The sequence below is a fragment of the Oryzias latipes genome, chromosome 10 (assembly GCF_002234675.1).
Source record: "Oryzias latipes chromosome 10, ASM223467v1".
Taxonomy (NCBI): Eukaryota; Metazoa; Chordata; class Actinopteri; order Beloniformes; family Adrianichthyidae; genus Oryzias; species Oryzias latipes.
This window is the reverse complement of record NC_019868.2, coordinates 19,636,390-19,659,400: the sequence shown is the minus strand read 5'-3', so window position 1 is coordinate 19,659,400 and position 23,011 is coordinate 19,636,390. Positions and strand designations below refer to the sequence as shown.

The 23,011-nt window shown below is 41.9% G+C and overlaps 2 protein-coding genes across 2 annotated transcripts; one reads left to right on the top strand and one right to left on the bottom strand.

Moving 5' to 3' along the window:
• Window positions 1-974: 974 nt before the first annotated feature.
• On the bottom strand, window positions 975-6,110 carry rmnd5b (required for meiotic nuclear division 5 homolog B). Its single transcript, XM_004073386.3, has 10 exons — window positions 6,001-6,110; window positions 4,809-4,982; window positions 4,493-4,635; window positions 4,287-4,424; window positions 3,984-4,084; window positions 3,727-3,893; window positions 3,396-3,561; window positions 3,141-3,243; window positions 2,896-3,050; window positions 975-2,787 (listed from the first exon to the last, which is right to left on the bottom strand). Exons 2-10 carry the CDS (start codon window positions 4,945-4,947, stop codon window positions 2,724-2,726), a joined length of 1,176 nt encoding a protein of 391 aa, XP_004073434.1. The 5' UTR covers window positions 4,948-4,982; window positions 6,001-6,110; the 3' UTR covers window positions 975-2,723.
• Window positions 6,111-8,316: 2,206 nt separating this feature from the next.
• LOC110015768 (serine/arginine repetitive matrix protein 2) lies at window positions 8,317-17,556 on the top strand. The gene is made up of 2 exons (XM_023959301.1): window positions 8,317-8,640; window positions 9,019-17,556. Exon 2 carries the CDS (start codon window positions 9,082-9,084, stop codon window positions 16,864-16,866), a length of 7,785 nt encoding a protein of 2,594 aa, XP_023815069.1. The 5' UTR covers window positions 8,317-8,640; window positions 9,019-9,081; the 3' UTR covers window positions 16,867-17,556.
• Window positions 17,557-23,011: the final 5,455 nt, after the last annotated feature.

The following is a 23,011-nucleotide window of genomic DNA, read 5'->3' as shown; positions in this document are numbered from 1 at the left end:
AGAAACATGTGTGCAGAATATGGACTGGAAACTCCAAAGTCAAAATGGTAAACACCTACAAAAGTGGTAGAGAATGAGAGGGCAAAGATCCCGTGGGACTTCCAGATCCAGACTGATAGGATGGTAATGGCGAACCAACCAGACATTGTAGTGGTGGATAAAGAACAGAGGAAAGCCGTTATGGTGGATGTGGCAGTGCCAAGCGATGGGAACATCAGGAAGAAGGAACATGAGAAACTGGAGAAATACCAGGGACTCAGAGAAGAACTGGAGAAAGCATGGAAAGTGAAGGTGACAGTGGTGCCTGTGGTAAGTGGAGCACTCGGGGCAGTAACCCCCAAGCTGGAGGAGTGGCTACAACAGATACCTGGAAAGACCTCAGACCTCTCAGTCCAGAAGAGCGCAGTGCTAGGAACAGATAAGATACTGCGCAGGACCCTCAAGCTCCCAGGACTCTGATAGAGGACCCCAGCTTGGGTGAGAATCCACCCCCGGAGGGTGAGAGGGGCGTTATATATGAGCAAAATGTCAGCATGTGTGAGCTCAAAATGCAAGTTTATGTTTGATTTTGGGTCATAATCTGAGCAGAAATGAGCTAAGCTGACTCATACGGCCCTTACCATGGCATTTAACACATTATATAAACTGGGGCTTAATATAACTCCTCAGTTCCAGAGAGGATGAGTGATTTACTGAAGTGGGACGAGAAAACTGTTATCTCACATCTCACTCTGTGGGAGTGTTGCCGCACTGAATTTCATCCGTTCTGTTTATCCCAAGAATTAACACCACTGCTCTGACATTAGTGAATAAATTATGGATAGAAAAGGTGCTTTTTAAAGTCTTTTACTTTAGGGTTTACCTTAAACATAAACAAAGTGCAGCACCAGCGCCACCAAGCGGTGACAGAAGGGATGGTATCTTCACTACAGGAGCCGTCCCATCTTCAGATCCCAGAAAGAAATCTCCAGAAGTGAGTATAAATTTTAACTTTAATATTAGATGCAGGGATATGAAATATGTTAGAGGATAAATATGTACAGTAAAAGTTTCATGACACACAAAAAAAAATAAAAATAAAGAGGGAAATTCGAGGAAGTGAAGAGAACACAGCGGCACCCAAAGAAGCAACGAACGATTGTCAACGAAAAAAGAAAGCTCTGTGAAATAGCAATCAAAACAGGTCACTTATGTCCTTTAAAACCAACCAAAAGGCTCGATTCACTGAAAACTGAGTGTAACATTGCATCATGGGGGTGAGCTATGCTGGTGCGGGGCCTTGTTGAAGAAAGTTGCCTCAGCAGAACGTGAGGTGACATCAAAATTTCTAAAGGAGACTCCAGGAACCTTCAGTAGAAAACCTGACTACACATGCTGAAGTGTGCACATGCACCTGCCTTCACATTTTCTGCAAGAGGATGCTGCAACAAGGAAAACTCCGAGGAGCTGTGAACGGTGACAGTACTCCTAGTAATGTACAGCTTTAATACTAAACGCAGGGTGAACCATTGACCTGTACCCTGAGGAAATGGCTGGATTTTACCCAAATAAAAGCAAACCTTATACAGCAGAGGCATTTTTTTAAGTATATATGAAACGACAGCAACAATGACCATTAGACTTTTCCCATACACAAGTAAAGCTTTGTCACAAGCCCAAAGTCACCGCAACTCATAATAAGGCGACCATCACACCGATTTACATCTCCAAATGACACGGCGTGCTAGCTTAGCATACACAGACTGAAGCAACTTCACAAGTAACGTGGCCTCTTGAGTCCACGTTTCTCCAGAGTAGTGTTGGTTACGCATTTTGCAATTTCATACGCAGGTGGGTGTGATGGAGAACAGGAACCAAACACATTTTACAGCAGTATATATGTTTTTGTCACTTTTCTCAAATACATACATAGAACTAGACGAATGGCTTTTATAATGGGAAGGGAGGGGTGGGGGTTGCTGGTGCAGTCAATCACAGAGAAATAAAAAATAATAATTATAAAATAAAGAAAGCTGTTCTACTGCTTGTGGTGTTTGTTCTGCTGATCCGATAGATGCATCAGTATACAGAGACTCAAGCTACAAGAGGTCTTTATTTAAAAAAGAAAAGAAAAAATTAAGGATTTCAATCTAAAGTTGAGTTCACGAAACACCTCCATCCCCCTCAACTGACAAACAGAAAGCTTTGAAAGCAGTCCGCTTCTACGCAGGTTTTCCTGGATAAAACATAAATTAACTACCACTCTGAAAACAAAATCTACCAATCAGTTTCTCAAAAAAAAAATCCATCCCCATTCATAACAAAACCACTCAGCTTTATTTCTGCCGAGAAAAAAAATCTAGAACAACAAAGGAAAAAAAAAACGAGCTGAATAAAGCTGAGGAACAAACACCAGAAAGTGTTACATACTTGAAATATAAGATAATAACTCTGCAGGCCTTTGCAAATTCATTTCAATGAAGGTTCCTTTTTTTTGTTGTTTTTTTAAAGAGGTGCTTCTTTGTAAAGACATTCCCACAGACTCTTCACTCTACTGCAGGTTGCTGCAGGACCTTCCATGCTGTAAATTACACAAAGCTGGAGGGTCCAAGCTGTCCAGAGGAGCACTTAATGTTTACAAGAACAGGCCAGGAGATGAGGGGCAGAGGACAGGGCCAGAGCAAAGACTCCTGGAAATGCATAGAGCTCCAGGTCACTTTATCCCTTATGTTAAGTCTGTGGTATCAAAAGTAAATCTGCTTGGCATGTGAAGGATTCTGCTCCATGGGACAGTACGGGCATTTCAACCTGGGGATGAGGAGAGCAAGAATAAGATGCTTTAATTCACTAGAGTGGACTAAAAATCATGTTTTGAAGCAAAATGCTGTTTGCAAATGACTGTTTTTGTTGACTTACTTCCCCGCATTGGTGAGTTTGTTGAGGGCATCTCTGGAGATGACGTGGCCACAGATGAGCTTCATGGGAGGGTTGCTTTCCGAGGTTTGCTGCCGGAGAATCGGGCAGGCAAACACAGAGTGGTACCAGCATTTCTTCCCCAGGTCGATTTCAATCTGCGTGTAAAAATAAAGAATGAATTATCAGCCCAGATAAACGTAGAAAGCAGAGGAACAAGACTTCCTCGTTTTAGTTTAAGCTCGTACCGGCAGCTCGTCTTTGTGGGTCCAGACTCCACTGCACTGTCTCTGCTCAATCACCTGTTTGATGTTCATCAACACTGGCAAGGCCATGCAACCCGATGCAAAACTGAAACAAGGGAAAATCAGACAAGAATGATCTGATATTGTTCTAAAAAAAACAAAAAAAGTCAGGAAAATGATGGATTCAAATCTTTTATAAAGAAGCTGAGAGAAGGATGACAACAGAATCAGAAGTAAAGCTCTGTTTTCCTCTCATACCTAACACTTAAAGGAGACTCTACAGAGAGGCCCAGCAAAGCACAGGCATCTCTGGTAAAGATGTTGCAGATCTCAGCCCACTGATTTGTCTCAAGTAAACTGCGATACGGTGAGTTCTCGATGCCGTGACGCAAATAAACCAAACTACCCATTAAGATCTGGATATCTGCAAAAAAAAAAAGAAGACAACCAAATCATATTAGTCCATTTTCCTAAAAACACTTTTACTCCTCCTGAAAAGAAAAAGTGTATTTAAATAAATTATTGTAAAAATAAAAATGATCCTTTTTCTAAAAGAAGCCAGTCGTGACAAAGAATTTATGTTACAGACCTCTCTGGTGCTGAGAGGCAAAGGGTTGGAAGTGCCGGGCGTACTGCAGAGCCTGCATTTGGTTACCGATTCCTCCACTGAGAAGACTTATAAAGTACAAGCGGTGCAACTTGAACTCTAAACTGCTGTTGAGGTCCAGAAGGCGCTGGCGATTTGTAACGGCCCATCTGAGGAAACATACTGGGCATTTAGAGGCATCAAAAGAAAATGCAAACTGAGAAGTGTTAGAAAAATGAAACAAATCTAAAACAACATACTCTAATGCTGGCCGAAGGTCCTGCATTCTCAGAGCTTCAAGGATCCTGTTTAGTTCCAGAAAAGGTTGCTTCATACTCATGTCAATAACTACACCAGACTCCTGGAAAATGGAAGACAATATTAAAATGTTTCATCATTAACACTGGAGGACTTACATTTAGTTGTAAAAAAAATAATCATAATCTCTTCTGGGAAGTTCCATTTTATAGAAAAATATGTGGATTCTTCATATTCTTAAAGAAATATCATAAAGCAGGTTATGCAACACCAGACCGGTTGTCTGCAAAACAATATTTATTTACCTGACAAAGGTCCTCTGCAACACTGAGCATGCCTTGTCTGTACAGATGCTCCACAATGGTCTCACTCAGGTATTTCTGTCTTTCTGGGGTGTCCCAAACTGTTTCTGCCACCACTGCACTGATTTCTGCATCAAAATTCTAACAAAAGGTATGCCACGGGTGAGAAATACATATAAACATATTTAAAAAGACAATTTTTTTTGTACCCTGTCAATGGCTTTGCCAACTTTCGACACACTGCCGTGGATGTCTTTATGTCGAGAGGCTAGCATCTGCACTGTCTCCTTGATATTTTTACAACACTGGGCCATAGTCTGGGATAGGACTGATAGGTCTGCATCTTGTACTCCTATTGGGCAGAAGAAGAAAAATCATCACTAGTCATGAAAACAAAATAATATGCACAATCGGTGGTGATATAGCACAAAAAAAGAATTTATTTTCCTATCAGGAATTAATTTTTTTTAAACTTAGAGCTAGTAAACTTATTTGGTTTATTTGGTGAACAGTCACATTAATTACCAAAAGCAACTAGCTGTGCTCGAATATCACAGACACTGCGCAGGAGTTCATCTAGCCTCTCCTCAGACTGGTGGCCGTACGTCACAAAGCGATGCAGCACCTTCTCCAGCTCCCGCTCCACACACAGACACTGTTCCATGGCTCAGACTGGAACAACTGCACACAACCCAAAACCTGGAGGAGATGAAACAAGAGCACAACAGGTGATTTTTTTTTTAAAGGAGATGTTGTAGAATTCAACTTTAAACTGGCACTTATTTAATTTACTTCAAAAACTTCAACACCATAAATGTTTTTCAACTTAACATAATATTTTGTACTGGTACAAAAAACACATCACAATAAACACAGAGAGCACAACAATATCCTCTTTTTAGAGTAGGTACAGAAAATTGCAATATTTAACAGCCTTTTACATTTAACAGAGTGTTCTAAAAAGAATTCCTTATGTCATCTTAATAACAAGGCTGGAGATACACAAATTCCTCACTGCTGCCTTGACTGAAAGTTTATATTATTGTGTTCCGAACTTTTTTTAATCCACTATCAGGGCCTAGAAACTACAGTCTATTAACGCCACGGCCTGTTGTTTACTACCAAAACATAACAACTCTAGCAACATCACAAAGACAAAAAAATGGTTATAGTTCAATATGTCGAGATTACTTCTGTGTTTACAAAAATACAACAACGTTGTCAATCCTCTTAAGTGACAATTACATTTATTAAACGGAAAATATTCAGTTGTAATCCACTGCTTTAAGCGGAGCGACGTAATGGTCAACCTTCCGTCTGGTCTAGAGCTAACATAAGTAGCATATTTTGCAAGATTTTTCGATTTCGTCGTTTTGTAAATCCCTCTTAAAATGTTTTCGGTAACAACATATTATAATAATATTCATTCATAAATTAAAAACTGTGTGCTTTATAATTTGGACGATTACTGAAAAATAGGGTGCCGCAGAGCTAACATAAATAAACAGCACCACACAGTCAATTTCTAGCTACAAAAGCTAGCTATAGCTAGGAGCTAGTAAACATGTTAGCCCGGTCCTAACTGACAAGGCCCAGAATATTGGAGAAGACAATGACAACTGCTTTGTCACCAACACTTTGCACTGGTCCAACAAATAAAACTCTCACCACCACTCAACTAAATGTACAAAAATATTTCAGAACCAAAAACACTCACCGACGATGCTAATTACTTAGCAAACATTAGCGTTAGCCGCTTGCCTGTTATGGCATCACTTCACTAGCTGCCGTAATGCGGAACTTCCGGTGTCGCATTGTGTATCACATGGCCTTTCAAAATAAAACAAACTTTGTGCTTGATTGACACGACGGAGCAGCTGCAGGAAGGGTAGTTTTTTCAACATAATTTCAAGGAGTAGTAGATTTGAACATTTGCTACATCATATTTTCAAGCGTGTTGATTTTTTCAGCTTTACAGATTTAAAAAAAAATTATTCATCAACACAAAAGTAAACAGTTTAGCAATATGATTCACTTACACTAGATTTTCTCTCATTAAAATTTAACGCTTTTTCTTCAGCAGTGATGGTAAAAACCATTACATCATACTTCGTTATTTACATATTTTTAGGTAAAGGTCCAATATTTTAATAAAGCGTTTAAAATGGCATTTAATTCAGAACTTTTAGATGTAAGTTCTGTTCACACTTTAATGGGCCAAATAGATCACTCCAAAACAAAAAGTGGGCAGACTGAAAACACGATTGTAAGATCATATTTTTATCTTTGCATAACAAAACAAATTCAGAAAATTTATCATATATTTTTTGTTCCTCAATTGTTCCAGGTGCCAAACAAAAGTTTTTAAAAAAAAGCTAAACATGTGGATAAAATCAACTTTATCGCTTTGTTTGGCAGTGTTTCATGGTTTTCATTGATAGTGTACAGCTCTATTAGTGAAAGCATGATGGAGAGGGGTTACTCGATTTCTGCATGGTAATATGATGACTGATGCATCTGGGTTGCAGCGCTAATCGAACCATTGCCAATTCTTTCCTTATGAGCCCTGTCCCAGCCTACTGTAGTGCTGTTACCACAATCAAAAAAAAAGGGCATCCTTTGAATTCGAGAGTAATGTGGGTTTGAACGTTTTGTGAATTAAATAAAACATATGTCAGAAGAAAGGGAACTGGTACACCAAGGCCTGGACAGATAAATATTATGCTTATTTTGTTTCGTTTTATCTGGTGTGAGCGACCATTCTGTATAGCAGCCTTTAGTTTACAGAAATATTCATGGGACATCTTCAGTTTTTTCTAAAGCATGTCTGATATTTCATCAATCCTGAGGACATTTGGTAATTTTTGAAGAAAAAAAGCCTAAATAAAAAAAAAAGTAAAACTTCTTATGTCAACTTTAAACTTAATTTTAAAACACACAATTTTTCCCGATCACCTAATACACAAAAAAATCAAAAGATGTGCAATTATCATTCTTCATAAAATATCACTGTTAGAATGTATTGTTAAAACCCATATCCAATATTTACAAATACTATAATATCCTGAAGCTTTTTCTCCTTTGACAAAAATCTACTGCAACGAAAAAAAATGTTCAGATTTTGCAAAAAAGAAAAATATACATAATTGTTTCAACTTTGAGCAGACCCATATTGAACGCCTTTGGTTCACAGTTTATGTACTTCCCATTATTTAGATATTAATAAGATTACAGAGCTTTTTCTTTTATTTCCCTGATGACATAATAAACATGAGTCAAAGACTTGTTGGATTAGAAACAGGGAGCATATCTAATCTCATAGAACAATTAGCAAACATGCATAAACAGTCTTACTGTAGCTTAGTGACCCTGCTGTTATGGAAAAAATGTAATCATATATGTATCGACATCAGTCTTTTTTTTTGCTCTAATTTATGAAAACAGGAATTAAGATGTAATACACACTTTCGTGTGACTCAATAATTTGAAAAGAATATTCGTTAGACATGTTGAAATAAAGTGGCTTTGAATATGTCAGAGAGCCTCACCATAAATGTTTTGCTAAGTAAGCAGGGCACAGGAGTTCATTTGAGCTGACACAGTTTGGTGCTCTGTTTTAACCTTTGACCTCTTCTCTGGCCACATTGCAGCTTTTTAAACAAGGTCAAATAGTGCTAGAGCATACAACAGTAAATCATCTACATCCCAAGAACTGCCTGCAGCCTCACAAATTGAATCCAAGTGGACTATGTGTGGGTGCGTTCAGGCAGCTCTGTTTTTCCACACAAGCATGCCCAGGCAAAAAGCTTAAGCTTCGTCTATCTGCTCTGATAATATGAGGCTAAATATAGAGAAGCCCTGTGACTGAGACGACTGTAAGTGTCAGATTCCAGGCGCACTTATCCATCCCAGCCTGTTTGGCCTCTGCTGCTAACTATAAACCCACCCTCCCACTGACGGATACCCCACCCAAAATTACTAATGACCAACCAAACCTCAGTCGCAAGAGGAAAAAAAATCCTGGCTTCACAGTAAGAGCTTTACCCCTGCCGCCAATTTCTAGAGGCGGGGCAGCCATGGAGACAGGAATATTAGGGGATGTAAAGTGTCTGAGAAAGATTCTTCTCTTTGCATTTTCTGTCCAAGACAAGAACACATGGCGGGGGCTTCAGCATTTTGAGATTGTCTGATCTGAGTGGCTCTGGCCAACAGAGCTGTGCAGAGCCGCCCATCATCGGATCCAGCATTTGATCAGCTCTTGCTAACTGGAAGTGTTTAAGGATTTAACAGACACATTTCTGGATGAGGAGCAGAAATTGCAACTCTGCCATTGTGAAATATTTATCAGTGGCTGAAGGTAAAGTATCAGTCAGTCTGGGTTTTTCTTTATGCACAGGAGGCATTGGAGGCACACTTCACCACCCCTATTTATAGGCAGTCTTAGATATGAGAAATGTTTGAAGTTTATTCTTTCAATCTAGATGTCAGATTTACAATACGGTTCAAACTAATTTGCAGTTATTTGTATTATTTTTCATTACGGGACATACATCTTTGAACCGATGCAACTTTTTAAGGAGTGCCAGGTGTATCATTTAAATATGTGATAGCTAGTCAAATTTAACATTGAAATTGCAGAGTTTTTTTATTTTTTGGAAGCTTTAGCCCTCTTTGATTTTCTGGCTTGGCTTGTCAATGAGCTGCACGCTCTCCAGGTGACCATGTCCTCTTGCAGAAACAGAGCCAGGAGCACACCAAAGGAGCTTGGACGTCCCACACTGAGCATTGTGGACTAGTCATGGACAGCTGGACTATCCAGGGTGACAGCTACACCTTCCTGCGCAGCGCACCACGCACCTTTTCTCTATGTCACCGTGACGGCACCCCTAACCACGTCGAAATCTTTGACATTATCAACGTCCCCACTCAGCGCAATTCCATTTCCGAGACCACCTGTTTGTGTGACATTTTTGGAGACGACTGTGAGTCACCGTCCCTCTCGAGCAGCCCCGCCACCGCAGCCTTTGTCCCTGCCCAGAGGGCGGTGGAGGACACAGCAGCTGCATCCCCCCTTCTGGATGATGTGAATGATTCCTCTGGCTCCTATCACACTGCTCAGGGCTTCAGTGAAGAAGAAGAGGAAGAAGGCTTCGATGAGTCAGGAGACAAGCTTTCCAGTCCCACATTGGAGGAAAAGAGAGACCTGGAGGCAAAAGGAAGCAAATCGCCATCCCTTCAGTTTGCCTCATCGTCTCCAGGTCTCAGCAGTAGAGAGAGGACCCCATCTCCTGGACAGAATGGCTTCATTACGTTTGGTCCAGGTGGGAGGCTGTCATCCTCGTCTTCCTCTTCAGCTGAAAAAAGACTCTCACCTTCATCGCCTAAACCAAAACAATCTGAAGCAGAACCAAAAGCAATAAGTAATTCATCCACAGACAGAGACACTAACAACCAATCTTCAACTCCCAGTCTGTCCCCCTGCAAAGACTTGCTTGAATCAACAGACAGTCTCTTAAATGAAAATATCAGTCCGTCTCCTGATCTCATACAGAGTTCTCCAGGTTTTACAGATTCAGATTTTAAATCTGGAAGCACCCTTTCCTCTCCTTTACCTTCACTCAGTGGTACAGAAATAGTATTTCACTCCAGCCCAGTTGACCCTGAGTTTAGAAATAGTTCTCCCTTCACTGACACTCAAGTATCACCTTCTTTCCCCGAATTAGGAGGGAGGGTATCTTTACCTGATCTTTTTAGCAGAGACTCCTCACCTGAACTTAAAGACCCCCCCTGCAGCCCTGAAATAAGTTCAGATCTTTCCAGCACAGGCCGAAACCCCTCTAGAACTCCCGAGAGCCAGAAAACGAGGTTGTCTGTAGAACAGGAGAGCATCACTTCCACACCTGGGCCTCGATACACCCCCCCATCGCCCGTCATTTCCATGTCAACATCTGCTGAGCTTGGAGAAGGTACCTTTTCACCTGAATTAAGACACATAAGCGAATCACCATGCCTACTCAGTTCAGCCTCTTCAGCTAAAACCGGAACAAGAAGTCCATCACCTGAGCCTGCAGCTGTACAGAACAGTTTTTCTGAACCTGAAATCCAGATGTCTTCCCCTGTGGTTGATTACAGTTTATCTCCATCGCCTGGAGTCAATGAAAGCAGTTTTCCCTTTCACAACAGATATACCTCTCCCTCTCCGGAGATCAGGATTACAGCATCCTCACCTGAAGTCGGCTGGAAAGAACAAGCAACTAGAGATCAGGCAACATCGCCCGTCTCAGAGACTCACTTTGGCTCTAACTCACCAAGAAGCTTCACCTCCTCCTCTCACATCACAGAAATTTCTTACTCCGCAGGTCAGCTCGAAGACAGGGAGAGCCCCCCGTTTCCAGAACTTTCTAATCTCTCAACTCCAGAGCCAGATGTTACTCTGATGTGCGACATAAATAGAGTGGGTAGCAGAGCAGCAGAGTCTGCTGCTTCTCCAAGAGACTCCCCTTACACATCAGAATTAACAAGTTCTCTTCCACCATCTGACATAACTGAGAGTCTTCAACCCAGGTACCATACCCCCTCACCGACGTCAAATGGTCTCACCCATTCACCTGAAGGAAGATTTCAAACCCATTTGTCTGACAAGCTTCAAAGTCGTTCTCCTCAACTCAGAAGCAGAGATCAGTCCCCTGTTTCTCCTTTACCTGAACAGAGGTACCAGCATTCGGCAGAGATCCCCTCCACCGACTATAACTCTGTGTATGCACAATCAACAGTAAGAAACAAACCGGAAGTTGTACCAGATTCCTTCCCAGCAGATTTCACAGAAATCCAGAACCTCACAAGGTCAGAAAAAGACAGTCAGTCACCCTCGCTTGAAAATGGCCAGACAGCCAAAGCAGTTCCCGAAGGATTTAAAAATAATTCTCCTGCAATATCAGACAACGTTGTAATCGGGTCACCAATACAAGACACGACAGAAAGAGAAAAAATAGCAGTGGAAGTTGATGTTCTGGACAGATTAAATTCAGTTTCTTCCATTAACAAAAATCTCAAAACCCAGTCCCCACTTTTCTGTGACAAAGACATGAACTCCATATCCTCCAATCCTGTAATCTCTAAAGACAGCACCCCAAACATTTCACCTCTTCACCAGACTTCATCCGTGTCAAAAAACCAAAACTCCATTCCACAGTCCACTTCTCATCCATGGACTAGAAGCAGCAACTTCTGTCCACCCAAATGTATGCCGGAGGTCTGGAGAAGACAGCCAATAAAGAAAATCCTATGTGAAAACAGGGAGAGATCCACAGAGGATTTCTCCCACCGTGTAAACAGACAGCAGACTCCTTCCCCGCCCCTCACAAGGTTTACACCTGTCCACATCATAGCCCCCCAGAAACCCTGCAGACAGTGGCAAAAGAGAAGCAAAAGTCCGTCTCATGTTTTACCATCATCAACTTGTGACAACTTAAAGAAAGCTGCACCAAACAGGGAGGGCCCCAGTATTGACTCTTCTGACAATAATAGCCAGACTGACTCAGTGGGGCTTGGAAGGCAATTGGAGATGGAGAGGGAAATGTCGCTGGAGCAGGAGGGAGCCAAAGGTATGGAGAGGCAGAGGGAGAGGGAGGAGCGGGAACCTGAGAGAGGGGAGGGATGGCAGGGGGTTGCCAGTTACAGAGGGGAACAGGTTGAGCTGTCATTCAGTGCCAGGAATAGAAAAGGACCTGTGAGTTGGAGTGCAGCTCCCACAAGCAGAAAGACCCGTCAGGGACTGCCAACAGCACATTCCTGTTCAGAGAGCTTGCTAGCAACAAGACAGACACAGCAGCAGCAGCAACAGGGTCTGCTTAAACTTAACTCCCAACGAGACATCAGGGGTGGAAGTGCCAAGGGACGGCTTCAACCTCCTGCAACCCAGAACAGGAAAAGTGCTCCTGGACGTGAGGCTGCAAACAGACCCTGTCAGAGTTCCAGCTCCAGCATGGGAAGTGAACTTGATGAAGCAGACAGTGAGGTGAAATGGTTTACAGACTTTGCCTCCCGCAGCTTGTCCAGCTCTGAAGTAGACTACCTTGACATGTACAACTCCAGCTGCCGATCGTCCACAAACATTTCTCAACCGTCCACCCAGGAGAGCCCAGCTGGAGTCAACCCTGCCTGGATGGCCTATGCTGACTTCAGGGGCTCGGCCCCAAAACTGGACTGTGAGGAACCTTCCTTCCAACAGTCACCTGCATACAACTTAGACGGCCTTGATCCATCAAGACGATATGAGTTGGGAAGCTTTGAATGCATAGATGTAGCTGTGGAGAGAGAAGACCACAGGCAGGTGAGAAGAGGAGTGCCAAAGAGACAAATCCAGCTGAAAAGAAGGAATAATGGCGAAGGAAAGCAGGGAGAGAGCAGTGAGAATAGCAGTCCAGGACTACCCACGTCAATGGAGAGCCCCTCTCAAGAAACACAAACAAGAAGGTCCTTCATAAGACAGCACAGTACGCCTGCCGCAATACAAGAATTTTGTCCTTCTGAGAGCAACCTTCAGAACACTCAGCAAAAGGAAAGACAATCGAAATTCCAGAAATCTGCTTCTATGGATGAGACCACCTCCAAAACCAAGATGGCCTCTTGCCTCATCAAGAGTGTGCTGTCCAAGAAGATGCAAGGTGTTGACAGATACAACGATGAGCAAACGGGTGAAAGCAGGAGCCCACCAACAGACATTTCAAGAGAATCCCTGAAACTCGACTCACACAACATGCCTTCCAACCTTCAAACAAATCAAAGTTTTGAGGGTCACACTGTGAGAGGAGAACTAAATACCAAGGATGAAGCTAAACCACCCAAGAGCCAAGGAGTCAGACTAAGCAACAGACCGAGTTCATCCAGCAGCAGCAGAAGTGTCACCTTTTCCCAGACTGACAGCGAAGAGACTGATTCGCAGAGCAGGAATTCCACACCGTTAAGATCAGAGATGAAGTCTGAATTAAAAGTGATGCTTGACAGCAAACAGTCTAAATCCGGATTACACCAGAGTAAAACAACTGAAAGGGATTCAGGCGATTCAGCAAATACCACTTCTGGAGACACTGGAAACTCTGCTATAGGAGGCAGCAACAAAGCCGTGAGGATGACAGACCAAGAGCTCAAGTGTGAAAATGAAGGTGATCACAAACAGTCACATCACTGCGACAGGAGCACCAGCTCACCCAAAATACAGGACATTACCCTGAAAGCTGTGGAGAAGAAGAAAACCTCTTTGGATGTCTGTCTAACACCAGAGGCAGAAAGCAAACCTGGACCATTTTCCCCCGACCAGCCTGTGAAAGAGGCAAGGATTGAGAAAGAGGAGAAGGAGAAAACAGGAGAAAACGAGGTGGAAAATAATGGAGTGAAGGCTCCCATTCACGTTGTTAGAGATGTGAGGCGTCTCGTCAAAAATACTTACAATCTTTCCTTCAAGGCAGCCGATGGTGCAAGGCCTTCAAGCTCAACTGAAGGAGTGATTGAAAGTTTAAATGAAAAAGGGGGAGTGGAGATCACATCTGGTGAGGAAAGAGATGTTAAAGAGGAGACAACAAGGGAGGAGAGAGAAGAGGAAAAGAAAGAGGAGACAAAGGATTTGAGAATGCAGGCCTCATCTCCTCTGGAAAGAAGCAAAGAAAATTCACAGCCAATTCATATAGAATGCAAGGCAGTTTGTTGGAAAAATGATAAAAACAAAACGACCCCTATCACAAAAGACACAGGTAACAAACCTCAGGTTTCTTTAAAGTCTGTTACAGAAGTGAACAGGGAGCCCCGAAACTCCATCAAAACCACATCTGATTGGTCTGCAGGACAAAAAGAGACTCCCAAGCTGTGTGAACAAGAAAAGAACGTCACAACAGAAACACAAAAAGCTGAGGGGGAAATCCCCAAAATGCAAGAAAACAAAGACAAATCAGTGGGAGCCAAAGCAGAGAAAAAACCTCCCGTGGTCGGAAACCTTCCAAAACTTCCCAGTAAGGAGAGAGAAGTGTCGACTGCTGTTGTATTAATCAGAGAAAAAACAAACAAAAGCAGCACGTCCCCATCTCTTGCTCAGGTAGAGACCACAGCTTTAAGCCAAGATTCAGTTCCTTCCTCAATTTCCCCTGGACTCACCACCCCTGGTAGTAGGCCTGGCAGTGGAGGTCACTCAGTTTCCATGCTGCTAAAGGAGAAAGGCTACCAGGCGGATATAGGAGCAGTGGTTGGGGTTAACCACAACTCAGCTGGTGGTAAAGGGCTTCCTCGTAAACACGTGAACTCTCTAGAAATCCCCCTTCAGACGGCGCCTCCTTCAGATGGCGGTCAGGTTGATGTTCACAGAGAAAGGAAATTCTCTTCCCCTTCTTCAGGCCCCTCTGCAGTGGCGGACACCTCAGAGGCTCTCACTCAACGCAGAGAAGATGTGGGACTTAGCGTCAAGCCTCCAGAGAAAGATCCCTCAAAGCTAAGAAACAGTGCACAGGAGCAAAAAAACCTTCCTTCCAAACAGAAGGACGCAGTAGATTTTGAACCGGTGAAAAGGTTTGATCCAACTTTTCCCCCCAGATCTCCTGCAATTAGAAAATTTAAATCACAACCAATCGAGGTTAAATCATTATCCAAAGAACCACAGAAGCCAGAGATGCCCACAAATTCTACGGGCAACCAGAAACCTCAGGCTATTGAGGTGAAATCTATTGCTAAGAACTCCCAAAAACCAGTTGTTCCCCCAAAACCGAGCTGCAAGTTTAAGCCAGCAGATTTTGGAACTAATGAGCCACACACGGCATCAGCAACATCATCATCAACAGGCAAACCGCAGAGTGAGGAGAAGCCTCAGACTATTGTGATTAGCTCACCCACGATCTATAGAAAGATTTCCAACGACTCCACATCCTCGTCAAACTACTCGAGGAAGCTAGCCGTGTCTGCAGTGTCCAGCTGTAAACCTCCAGCTCACAGAATGGCAGCAGCCACCATCAACAGTTTCTCAAACCAGTTATCAGACACTGAAGCATCTACTGAAAGAAGACAGCAACAAACAGCATTACCTCAAATCTCTAACCACGTTCAGAAACCAATTCCTACCAGAGTAGAGGATTCAGATGAGACCTCAACGTCAGCTCCAGCTTCTGACCCAAAAACAGACCAAGTTCCTGAATCTACTCCTGTTAGAGCCAACCAAGCTACTCTCTTGAGTTCAGACAACCAAAAGCAGTTACCCAGGATGTCACGTCCTGAGCAAGCCAAGGCTGTTACTACCAACAACGCCAAACAAAGTTCTGGTGTTTCCACCTCACAAGTTCCCAGATACACACAACAAACGTATCACCAATCCATGTCCAGCAAGTGCACCCTACAAACAGAGGATCTACGTTTTTTTGCTTCAGATGATCCTCCAAGTTACGAAGAACGGGAGAGTTTCAGTCCGATTCTGCTCCCAGATCTGGCTCCTCAAAGGCCAAATCGCTATCAATCCTCAACTCGCGCTCCGCCCTGCTCCTGCTCCGCTGGCTGCCCCTCTCATCCCGGCCTGGCTCCTCTTCACCATCACCACAGCACTCATAACATCACCCCACCGGCCCCAACGCACTCTCCAGGACAGCCACTGCCCTATCAAGTGGATCCGCCCCCTCTGCGCCCCCACCAGTGCAGGCCGGAGCCACATCCAATAACTTACCAGTCAAGTTCTCCAAAGTCAAGCTCTCTTTGTCTAAGCCAACCACCCTCAATGTATCATCCTCCGTACCAGCCGGCCCCCTGCCCTCCTCACGCCTCGCTCATGCCTGCGTGCCCTGCTGAGCGCCCTCTGCAGCCCCCCCAGCACATTGACCCCAGACGACCCCCTGCCCATAAGTCCCCCCATCAGCAGCAGCCACCAAACATTTCTGGGGCACTGTACAGTGACCCTGGCCATGGTCACTCTCCTGGCCTTCCTCCAGTTGATACTCAGTACCTGTGTGGCCCTCAAAGCATGGGACCATCCTATGGCTCTGACTATGGAGGTGACACCTCAAGTTTGTACTCAGAAAGTAACTATGGACAAACACCACGCAGGGTCCTCCTTGATCCTGAAACAGGAAAGTATTTTTACATTGAGGTTCCTGTTCAGCCACTGAGGAAAATGTTGTTTGACCCGGAGACTGGGCAATATGTGGAAGTGCTTATCCCACAGCAAACAATGTCACACTCAGGTCTGTATCCTCCCTCTGCAGCCCCCTTTTCACCACTCCACACCCCCAACATGTACGCTCCTGCTCCACAGTACATGCCCTGTGCAGCTCCTCCCCCATTAGCCCACTCCCAGGTCCAGCCACCCAGATACCCCGAGCCGTCGGCTGCAACAGCGATACACACAGCTGTGCGTGGAGTCAGTTACAGGAATCCCTCAGCTCAGGGATCCAAACCGATCCAAACAGAGCACCAGAATCACTCATCTTTGGACCACAACTACCTGGAGAGTATGTATTATGTTCCCACAGGGATGAATGCAAGCCCAAATCCCACTCCACCTGACTACTACCACAAACATCCTTCAAACTTAGCCCCATCAGGGGGAAAAAGGTCCTGAAATAGAGGTTGGAGCCCGCCTTCCTGGAGCCAGTTAAGTTTAAAATACACTAAGAGGGATTCTAATGTTAGGCGGAAATGTTATTTGAGTTTTTGCATTACAACTGAAGATGGCAATTATTCTATTCTGTATTTTTGCTCTAGGATGTTTTGTTAAGAAAAAATGTGGGTTTATTGCTTTCAAATTAGATATTTTATTACGTGCACTTCAAACTTACGTTTTTTATTTTTTATGTTGGATAAAAATTCAACACTGTAATAACTACAGTGATGCATCCTTACATTTCTTAATGCTTTTTCTCATTAAACTGCTTTCAAAAACTTGAAAATATTGTTTAAATAATCTTCTTTAAACTAGTTACTTTATTGTTGGATGAGCACATTTGCGCAGGTTTACAACAATGTAATTAAAAATGTCTAATATTCATTGTTCTTTTCACGTTTTCTCTTTAAACATGTGGTTCTGATTAAATTTTTTAAGATCTACTAAAACCTTCTATTTTTTAATTTTTGTGTCATAATTCTGATAAGTCAAGTGAATGTTTTCAAAATATAAAAAAATGTGTTTGCAATACATGTTGTTGTGGTCTGTCTTCAAGTATTCAACCTAAAAGAATTGTATGACCCACACTACAGCCCATACTACACTGAAATGGATGCCAAATATTAATAAATACTCATGGAAGGAAAATATTGAGTTTGTGTACCTCTTTGGACGTAGTCTTGGAAATGCTATTTAAAAGTTCTCTTAAACTTTGTTTGCAGAAATTAATATTAAGTGTGCGCAAATCTGTATTTTGTGGCCACCAGTGAGTATTTTCTGCACACAAATTAGAATGTTGTGGACACAAATTAGCATTTTGTGCACACAAATATGTATTTGCTGTAAATAAATTAGCATTTTGTTTGCTCAAACTAGTATTAAATGTCCAAAAATTAGCATTTTGTGTCCACAAATTAATATTTTGTGCTCACAGGTGAGTATTTTGTGTGTACAAATCAGCAGCAGGAAATGAAGAAAAGAAAATACTAAATTTGTTTGCATCAAATGCTAATCTGTGCCCTCAAAATTCTAATAAAATGTGAATTTGTTAACATGAAATACTAATTTGTGGGCACAAAATACTGGCAAATTGTTCATGTGAGGTAACAATTTTGATTCATTTTTTTGTGTCATGTCCATACTCTAAAGATTAAAGCTGATATATTTAATGGCTGCACGTGTCACTAAAATATTTTCAGTCACGAGTGACGCCAAACTAAAGGAAAAAAAACATATTGACCCGGAAACACCACAAGAGGGGGTTGTTCGACAACAAAATTCATGTTTCGAGACGCAACAAATTCCTGTGGGTGGGTTTTCACTTTCACCGCTAGAGGGTGCTAGTGTTCAGAATTCCAATGGAAATCCGGCAGCGCATACTCAGTGACGTTTAAACGCCGTTTGAAAACTAAACCGCATTTATTCCGGTTTTATGACTTCTGCCTTTTAAAACCTGCCCTTGTAAACTATGTCTAAAAGCTAACTCATGAGGGTCCCCGTCTCACTTTGATGTGATTCCCTTTAACTTGAACAGGCTGCGTGGCTTCGGTTTCTTCTGCACCTGTTTGGGCTAATGAAAGCCGCCTTAATTAGTTTGGAAATTCATATCCGGTTTCATGGGATAAACAGCATATGGTGGTGAAATTTGTATTTCTGGTGTCATTTTTACCAGAGTTTCAAAATAATTAAAATCAGCCACACCCAAAATGTTTTCCAAAAATACTGTCACCTCGGCTGTAGGTGAGATGCTGTGATAGGGCATCAAAGAGGTAGTTTCACCTTACAGTCATTATCTATGCACAGTCTACTTTGAAGGACTAGGGAGGGGACAGAGTAACTCTCAAAAACCTCCACAGCTCTTATCAGTTAGGCCTATTATATTGAATATAACTATCTTTGTGTTTTTCAACTTCACAGAAACCAGAGCTGGAAAAAGAGTGTCATCATTTGAAATTGTCAATAAAATAAGTTTATGGGCCTGTGTTGTCATGACCTGTAGACACACCTTAGCAACACAGTAATCTGTGCAAACCTAAACACCATAGCACTTCTAACATACCTTAGATCTGTCTAGGGAAGCAGCTTTAATGAACAGCTTGTGTAAATGAAATTTTAGGCGAAACAGCTAGTTCTGCAACATTGTTTTCATATAATTCAATAAATGGTATTTTGAGTATATCTGCTTAAAAATACGAAAACGTATCATTTGTTACTTTTTATGTTTCTGATTACATGTTTTTATGTCCCATGGCAATCATTGTGTAAAGATATTTTTCACACCCCCTGTATTTGCATTTTTACAAATAAATATAGTGACATCAGAAGAGCAATCACTGTTAATTGGAAAAAGCCTGTGATGGTTATTTCTTAATCCTGCATTATGTCAAGACACAGACACTCTGCAGAAGTCTTGTCATTCTTGTCACACCCAAAAAGAGTGGGTGAAGTTGACCTAAGGGCCACAGTTAAGGTGGACCCACAGGATGGCTGACTGATCTCTGGAAAACTCCTCTCTGCTTGTTTGATATGAGGATTGTTAAAAATTGAGTGGGTGGTCTTTGCCTGGAAGTAAGATAAACCTTTTTAGGGCAGAGTGACATTTTCTTTTACTCCCTGTGCGTGTTCTTCGAGATCAAGTGTCAATGTTTTTTTAAGCCGGGCTGCTACTGAAAGTGGCAGCTTTATTCATTTATAAAGACTCATTTAAGACTTTCTGTTATTCTAGATATTCCTAAAAAAAACATTGACAATTTATATTGCATAGGTTTTGCAATTTAAGTCAAATTTAACTCAGATAACTGACTTTGGTAGGGGATAGACCTAGGATGAAATGAACTGCAAAAAGACAAAAGAGTGACAATTAACCTGTTGATAGATTTTGTGAAGATTGGAGAAGAAACTATTTACTGTAAACGTTTTAGAGACTTTTCAAAATTCTTTGTGTATGTGTCATGTTGTAGAATGCTATAACAGCTTTGGTTGCTCTGTTGGTAGTGGTGCTACTTTCACTTAAAGGACCGGAAGAGACTTTCCTGTGTTTCCTTTATTTAACCGTTATGGTCACACTCATGCCCATAAAAAGACTGGCGGTAGGAATGGGTGGAGCTTCAGACAGTGAGTGAGGGTGTGTGCGTGACTCTCAGTTATGACAGAGAGTGGGTGAGTAACACCTGAAAGCGTGCCCTCCAGTGTTCACCTTGTTTCTCAGCAATCCCATCTGGCCACAGTAACGATCAGCCGTAATCTGTGTACCCCTGAGTGTTATCAAGACTTCCTGCTCTCCATTATATAGTTTGCAACGATGTAAAATCTTCTTTTATGAATGCTTTATTATCTTTCATCTTCCGTAAAATATGTTGGCATTGTATGACTCATTTGGACAGAGTTTATTCCTATTTGGACAACAGCTGTTATATCTGTAGAAGCTGCTCTCAACTGTTTTTTTTCATTTATAGTGGAAATTATTTGTTGCTTTAGTCTGATAGAATCCCTCATGTCTAGTGAGGAAACTCTAAGTTACTGTAGGAGTGTACACTCTTTCCGAAGACACATACATTATTCAAATAATGATGTCATTGCTTGATCACTTTACCCGTCGTTCTCTTCGTATTTGTCTTGGGGCCTGGATGGCAGATCAATGAGGAATGGAAGGAATGAAAAAAAGCTGTCGTGTCTCTGTGTCTGTTTGAGTGGGAGCAAGAGAATTACTGGAAGGTCAAGCTCCTTGCTGCCTTCGTCTTCAATCACCCAGAGCTGATGACATGTCTGAATTCTTATTGATACCATGCCATGTCAGCTATCCAGTACATATTGTGATGGACAGCTCACATGGGCAGCAGCCAACTGCATAGGGCATGGCAAACGTTACAAAGGGAATCCACCTTTGGTTTTCAGGTTGATTGTGGTTCGCAGAGGTTGTCTTGAGTCAGGCTGAAGTCACAGACTGAAAGCCTTAGACACTTATTATTATGACTATTACATGGTACAATTCCAGCCAACGTCATCATTCGTGAGTCCTCTGGTTTCTTCATTAGCCAGAGAACAGAGTTACAATCATACAGATAAAGACATAGAGATGATGTCATTTCTATACTTTTTTCTCTGCAAATACATTGCTGTTTTACTAGTCAGATTGGAATCATTCATCTGTCCAAAAACATTTAGAGCAGCTTGAATGGTGACTTTAAATGTTACAATAGGAGGGAGTTTAAGACATTTGGAGAGGGCTACTAGGGTAGTAGTCCCTAGACTTAGGGTGTTTTCAGACCGGAAACATTTGGTTTGCTTAAAGTAAACAGATTTTGTTTCCCCTGATAAACCAGAACTAATTTTCAGTCCGCATACACCCCGGGACCAGGAACTGCTGTCTGACCCATCTTTTAAGATGGTCTCAGTTAGTTTCCAATCGGACTGATCTCCCGTTTGCTCTGAGTTTCCTCAGTCTGATTGGAAACGTGCTCAGAGTGGAACAACTTGCTCAAAACGACTCGATCCGGACCAAATTAAGTGGACTCGGTCTGGACCAATGGACTGTTGCAGTCTGAATATACCATTAAACACATGGAGGCTTCAAACAAAGAAATGATTCCCTACAAAAATAAGTGTTATTTGCCATTCATCAAATGATTTCATTCTTTCCCTCTGATCTACACTTTAGACAAGGGGTTACTGGAAACCACGAGCATTAGGAGAAGTGGAGTGGCTTTACCTTCTGTTTTCATTTTTAAAAACTGCTTCTGATCCCAAACCATAGTTGGTTACTATGGTGATGTGGGTGGCCTCATTCTTCTCTGCTGTATTAAGATCTGCTGTGAACTCTGCGTCAGGGCTCTTCTCTGTGACCCAAAGAGGGATATTCTCTGTGAACTGTCAGCTACGAAATTGGAATCAACTTATGCATGAGTTGTTTCAAAACTTTAACCATTAAAAAAAATACTCAGTAAATGAAAGAACTGGACAGACCAAGGAAAGGGATGGTTGTTCTTCTGAAAGCATTTTCAAGTCGAGCTAAAGATCCACGGTGGCTTGAGGCCTTGTGTCACTAAACCCCATTGGAACTTGTTGATGTGACAATTAGTTTCTCCCAATGTGAGTCCTTGCTGGTCCAGTGTGAGGGAGGGTCAGTAGCAGTGTCTTACAACAAATACACAATAGCACAGAAAGACAAGAAACCAATGAACACAGAAAGATGTGTTTTTGAAATGTGTGTGAATTCAGCACCTCTGATTTAAATGACTCATGTTTATGCAGTGGCTCTGTTGCCAAACTGTAAGAATTCCAGCATGGCCCAGATGGAGGGAATGTGACTAGATCTGAAAAAACAGGTAAAGGAGGGTATTTTAATATATTAACATAAAAACAAGCAGGAACACCTGGAAAGTTTTGCACATGAAGACCAGTCAGGGAGAATTTCTGGTCACTGAAGATTCTGCAGTACATTTCAGATTTTATTTTGATGGATTATCTCTACTTTTCTGTTTTGAAATAAGCTTTGTCTGTGTTACCATTTTTGTTCTGGTCACAGGCTGTTTTTGTTTACATTTTGAAACCAAGACTGAGCTAGAATTTGACAATGTATATGTCATTTTGACATTTTAACTGTATTTTTCTTTTTTTGCGCAGTTCATACAACAACTACTAAAGATTTAAATCTTATACTAACTGGATTATTATGAAACTCACCTAATACAAATGTTGTACTAATGCAGGTTATAATAATATTATTTTATGAAACAAATCCTCTTGTCTCAAAGGCTTATTTGCTATTGCACAACATAACTTTTTGTGTTTCTATAAGTGTGCATCTAAATGTTTTATTTTTTATTTAAATTGAACCAAAAAAAGAAAAAAACAACAGAAACTTGGTTTTGTTGGAAACTAACTGGAGAGAAAAGTATTTCAGGGAAAAAATAATTTTCAGTCTAAGAAGACACAGCAACAATTGAGCAATTTGGAAAACCCCTAAAATGCCCCATAGGTTATGTCTTTTACCCCGTAATTACCCATCCTTGACATGAACCCCAAACGTGCCAAGACACAATTTTCCACTTTCCAGTTCTAAGTTACAAAGTTGCTCCTTGGTAATTTAGGGGCTGAGTTAAAA

Bases quoted from the DNA above. Each gene is read 5' to 3' on its own strand.
- rmnd5b (XM_004073386.3), bottom strand. From the start codon at position 4,947: ATGGAACAGTGTCTGTGTGTGGAGCGGGAGCTGGAGAAGGTGCTGCAT. The intron at 4,085-4,286 runs GTAAATAAATAT...TCCATTTTCCAG, and splicing joins TTGCAGAGGACCTTTGTCAG to GAGTCTGGTGTAGTTATTGA. The intron at 2,788-2,895 runs GTAAGTCAACAA...CCTCATCCCCAG, and splicing joins AAACTCACCAATGCGGGGAA to GTTGAAATGCCCGTACTGTC.
- LOC110015768 (XM_023959301.1), top strand. From the start codon at position 9,082: ATGGACAGCTGGACTATCCAGGGTGACAGCTACACCTTCCTGCGCAGC.